Genomic DNA, 5,366 nt, shown 5'->3' with positions numbered 1-5,366 from the left:
TATCCTCAGTCGAGATCAGAAAGAAACAGCAGAGATCCACAAGGAAATGGAAGTTGACGGGAAAGCAGACCCCCCCCAGAATCCAGAGAATAGCATTGAAGATAGCAATCAAGTGCAACTAATGGAAGAAGAGCCAGAAAGTATAGATCTGAATGGCCTAGATATTCTGGAATTAGAACTCGCCTGCAAAAAGAAAGCATACGATTCAATCCCAGAGCACCAACTTAATAAGCTCGAAGTGATCATCTCGCGAGCCTATCATCAGCACCAACTCGGGATACAACCGGGAAGTCAATGGGATGGTAATCTACGCCCAAAGGATACAAAAAAGAGAGGAAGGAAAACCGATCTCCAAAGAACGATTGAGATTGGGAAAATCCTGGTAGACTCAGGCAGATATGCTAAGTTGACAGAGTACTACAAGCCCTCTGTCAACGGTTAAATCATGAAGCTAGTATCATGGAATTTAAGAGGGCTAAATAGCCCCGGAAAGCTCAGGATGTTAAAAAATATGATAAAAATGGAAGCCACAAATGTGCTTCCTCCAGGAAACTAAGTGTAATAGTTCTATGCTAGGCAGCATTCTCTCGAAAGCCTGGCCAGGATGTCGTTCGGTTGCAGTAGACGCCTCCGGAGCTTCAGGAGGGCTTGCTATAGCATGGAACACCCAAGCGGTAACCCTCATAGATTTTCATGCATCGCATCATCTCATACAGGCGACCTTTCACATTTTGTGTACCAATATTCATGGCAGCTTATCAAATGTTTATTTCCCGCAAGACACAGGAAGTAAAGTAGCGCTCCTTAACACGATAGAAGCTCTAAGCAACAATAGAAGGTACCCACTTTGGATTGTTGCAGGTGACTTCAACATGATCACTAAAAACAAAGAGAAGATAGGAGGGAGGAACATAATGGAACCAGAAGCCAATCGCTTCAAGGAATTCATCCAATCAACGTCTCTCATAGATATGCCGTTTTGTAATGGTACCTTCACCTGGAGCAACCGCAGGGCTGGCAAACATCAAATCGCCTCCAAATTGGATCGCTTCCTCCTCTCAGACAACGCGGTCCACTTAGGAGGAGACATCTCAGCAGCTATTCTTGCTCACACAGGGTCGGATCATTGGCCAATCGCTCTACAATGGCAAAGACCAGGTAACTTAACAAAAAGACCCTTCCGCTTTGAAGGGTTCTGGCTTACACATCCCACCTTCAGGGACTTTGTCAAGACCACCTGGGCATCTTTCATCCCTCCAGAAGGAGCAAAAATGTATCAATTCCAGCAGAAGTTAAGATTTCTCAAAAATCACCTAAAAAGATGGAACAGGGAAACCTTTGGAAATATCTTCAAGGTGCAGCAAGAATTAAATCAGGATTTTGCGGTTCTCCATCAAAAAATTATATCGGAAGGGCACACGGAAGCAACTCTGGAGCAGGAACGGCTCATCCATAGCAAGATGGAGAATAGAAGAAAGCAGGAAGAAATCTACTGGAGGCAAAAGTCAAGAGTCAGATGGCTGAAGGAGGGGGAGCGTAACACCAAATTCTTCCACAGAACTACAGTGCAGAGAAGGATGCACAACAACATACCCTTCATCCAAAATCAAGTAGGGGCAAAAGTAGAGAATCACGAGGAAATTGAAGAGGTGCTCCTCAATCACTTTCAACATGTCCACCAAGAGCCAATAGAAGACCGGCAACAAGCTATTAGCAAAATAATCAGCAATGTGCCAAAGCTCATCACGGAGGAACACAATGAGCTTCTCATGTGCCCTATTCTTCCCCAGGAAGTGGATGAGGCAATGTCGCAGCTCAAAGAAGGTAAGGCCCCTGGCCCAGATGGATTCACTACCACATTCTTTCACACTTTTTGGGATATGTTAAAGATGGAAGTCTGGCAGATAGTTGAAGAATCCAGGGCCATGCGCTGGCTTCTTCCCTCCCTCAACTCCACTTTCATAACTCTCATCCCCAAAGAGGAGGACTCCATCACCCCTGATAAATTCAAACCAATTGCCTTATGCAACGTCATTTACAAAGTCATATCTAAAGTCATTGCAAATCGGCTTAAACCCCTCCTACCTCGGCTCATCTCCCCGGAACAGTTAGGGTACGTGGAAGGTCGACAAATAATGGATGGTATTCTACTCACTCACGAGATCATTCACTCCCTCAAGCACTCAAAGCAAGCAGGTATGCTTCTTAAATTGGATCTTTCCAAGGCATTTGATAAACTCAGTTGGAATTACATATCTCATATGCTAAAAGCTTTTGGTTTTTGCTCCACTTGGGTCCGATGGATTATGAGCCTAATCACATCTACTCAATTTTCGATCCTGGTGAATGGCATTCCCTCCCGCCCCTTCAAACCCTCTAGGGGTATCCGGCAAGGGGATCCCTTATCCCCCTTTCTCTTTGTTCTTATGGCTGAAGGTCTTGGTCGACACATTAAACAGGCCCTCCATTCTCATCAGCTCAAAGGCATCTCCGTTCACAACACCTCTGCCACCTCTCATCAGCAGTTCGTTGATGACACCATGCTTTTTGGCTATCCCTCTGTGCAAGAAGCCTCCTGCCTAAAATCACTCCTCCAGGATTTCTCGGAAGCCTCTGGCACCCATGTCAACTGCTCTAAATCGTAGGTTTTCTTCTTTCACACTCCCCCTTCGGTCAAATCTGCTGTAACTCGCATCTTGGGCTTCCCCTCCGCAACCCTCCCCTCCAAATACCTTGGTGCGCCTCTCACCGCTTCAGCCATAAAGCAGCCCGCATGGCGCACCCTCCTTGAGAAACTTGATTCCCGCCTCAACCTCTGGACCTATAGATCTCTAAACTTAGCCAGTCGCGTGGTTCTCATCAAATCTGTCCTTCAGGCAATGCCACTGTATCTGTTCTCTATCCTTGCTGCACCAAAGTGGGTACTAAAAAGCATAAGGAACCTTCAGCGCAATTTTCTATGGAGCAGCTCTACTACCAATCGCAAATGGGCCCTGGTCAAATGGACCACTGTATGCAAGCCCAAAGATAAGGGAGGCATTGGGTTGAGGGACCCGGAGTACAGCAATTCCATTATGAACGCCAAGATCTGGTGGCATTGGATCACTAACCCAGATAAGCCCTGGGTCAAAATCTGGACAGCCAAATATGTTGGCAACAGACCTCAAGAAGAACTCATCAGATTTACTCCTACCGAAAAGGGATCGCTAATATGGAATGCGGCTAAACAGCACTATCAGCTAATTCAACAGCACAGCTTCTGGGAAATCAGGAATGGATGTACGGCAAGATTCTGGACAGATTCCTGGAACCAAATGCCCAAGCTCACAAGTATTCTTCACCCTTCTCTGATACCAGATAGACAGGAGCAACAGCAGGAAAAAGTACAACATTTTTGGACGCAGGAAATGGAGCATGGATTCAGAAAATGGAAACAGAGTAACCAAATTCTCAACAACACAGATGCTCGGAAGGAAGAAGAGCTGGCGACAGAGTTAAGGAAAAGAAGCATAAGGCAGGATGACGGAGGGGATATCCTCAGATGGGGATACCAACCCAAGGGGACCTACACTACCTCAGAAGCCTACAAGGTGATTTGCATCTTCCCCACTCCACCAGACCCTTTATGGAGCAAAATCTGGGGGCTCGGATCCTGGCCAAAAATCTCCTATTTTCTCTGGCTGGTAGGACATAAAAAAATTCTCACATGGGATAAGCTTAGAAAACGTAACTTTCATGGTCCCTCTGTTTGTTACAACTGCTTTCAAAGTGAATAAACTCTTCAACACCTCCTGGATACCTACCCTCTTGCCAATCAACTATGGGATAAGGTCGGCTTCAGATGCCAAAAAAGATGCAGAGAGGAAAATGACATCATCAACTCCATAAGACAATGGCCAAAGCTTCCCTACAATAGCGAGATCCTCAACCATTTATGGAGTATCATCCCGGGGATCGTCTTATGGAACGTTTGGAAGGAAAGAAACCAACGTATATTAAAAAACAAACGCTCTCCTATTGAAGAAACCTGGAACAGGATACATAGGAATCTCCAAGAAACAATGTCGCTTCAATCGTGGACAAAGGAAGATCTCCCATCCACAAACAATGAAAAAAGCATTCTGGAAAATTGGCAGCTGCATTTACCTCAAGAAACGCTCAAGAATAGCCCATCTAATAGCAACTTCAAGGACAACTGCCATTGGAAAACCCCCCCTAAAAACTCATATAAACTTAATTTTGATGGGGCTTCCAAAGGTAATCCAGGAGCAGCTGGATTTGGCGGCATATTGAGGAACCATGAAGGCACTCCTATGCAGATATACTTCGGGAATATGGGGTGGGATACCAACAACTCAGCAGAGCTAGAAGGGCTTTGGCAAGGTCTCCTGCAAGCCTGGAATCTCAATCTTCAACCCCTGATTGTAGAAGGCGACTCACAGATTCTTATTAACATGGCCACTCACATACAGAACGGCTCGCAAGCAAGGAAAGTAGCCCCCAGTTGGAGACTAGAAGCGAGGCTAAATGACATTGCACAAAAGCTGAGCAATCATAGAGCCATCTCCTTCAGTCACACTAAAAGAGAAGGCAGCAAAATAGCTGACCTCCTGGCCAACATTGGAGTAGAGACTGAACATAGCCTCCTATTCGGAAACACAAACATCATTCCTAACATGCACCAGCTCCAGGAATGTGAAAGCCTGATCCAAGGAGAGGCCGCCTCCCCGGATGCGGGTGTCAACATGCCAGGCAGTGAGGAGCCACATGCCCAACATGTGCCACCTCGTGATCGCCAAGGGAGTTTAATGCCCCTCACCGTCGAGGAGTTAAGATGGGAGGCGCAGAGCAGAAACCTTAATGAGGAAGCAGGGTATGATGACGAGCCTGCAGAGAGTAATCAAAGCGGGCAAAAATCGAGGGAATGTCTGTTGTTTTAAGAATGAAGGAATGTTGTGGTTTTGGATTTAGAGTGCAGAGCAAGCAGCTCAAATCTCTGAGGGAAATTGTCTCTTTCAAGCTTCTGTTCTTGCTGGGAGCGATAGCATTCATATTGACGAAGAAAACTTCTTGCTTGTTTATCCGGGGTACAACTGCTTCTGTGAGGCTGAGCTCTGTCACGGAACAGTGGGGGGACGAAATTCAGTTGGGGGGCGACTCTATCCCGACAAGCCCTCAAGCGTTGTTCGGTTACAAGCTGTTGGCGTCTCTGCAACCATGGCTCGTCCCCGGGAAAGGATGCCATGTAGAAGAGGTTTTGGGCGAGGAGGTTCTTCACGTCACCCTGCGGCGGATGCCCACCATCACTGTTGCTGCTGCTACTGCCATAGAAGGGCGGGAGCCACCCCTATACCGGCCAGTCAATT

The 5,366-nt window shown here is 46.6% G+C and overlaps 1 protein-coding gene across 1 annotated transcript; it reads left to right on the top strand.

Annotated features, from left to right (window-relative positions):
* The first annotated feature begins 569 nt into the window (after positions 1–569).
* On the top strand, positions 570–3,776 carry LOC149139668 (uncharacterized). Its single transcript, XM_089450792.1, has 4 exons — positions 570–1,158; positions 1,567–2,196; positions 2,437–2,561; positions 2,646–3,776. The coding sequence occupies exons 1-4, from the start codon at positions 570–572 to the stop codon at positions 3,774–3,776; spliced, it is 2,475 nt and encodes an 824-aa protein (XP_089306918.1).
* Positions 3,777–5,366: the final 1,590 nt, after the last annotated feature.

Source organism: Pinus tabuliformis, chromosome X, assembly GCF_031772625.1.
Source record: "Pinus tabuliformis cultivar Carrire ecotype Pingquan chromosome X, CPIR1, whole genome shotgun sequence".
Lineage (NCBI taxonomy): Eukaryota > Viridiplantae > Streptophyta > Pinopsida > Pinales > Pinaceae > Pinus > Pinus tabuliformis.
This window is presented reverse-complemented; position numbering and strand designations above follow the sequence as displayed.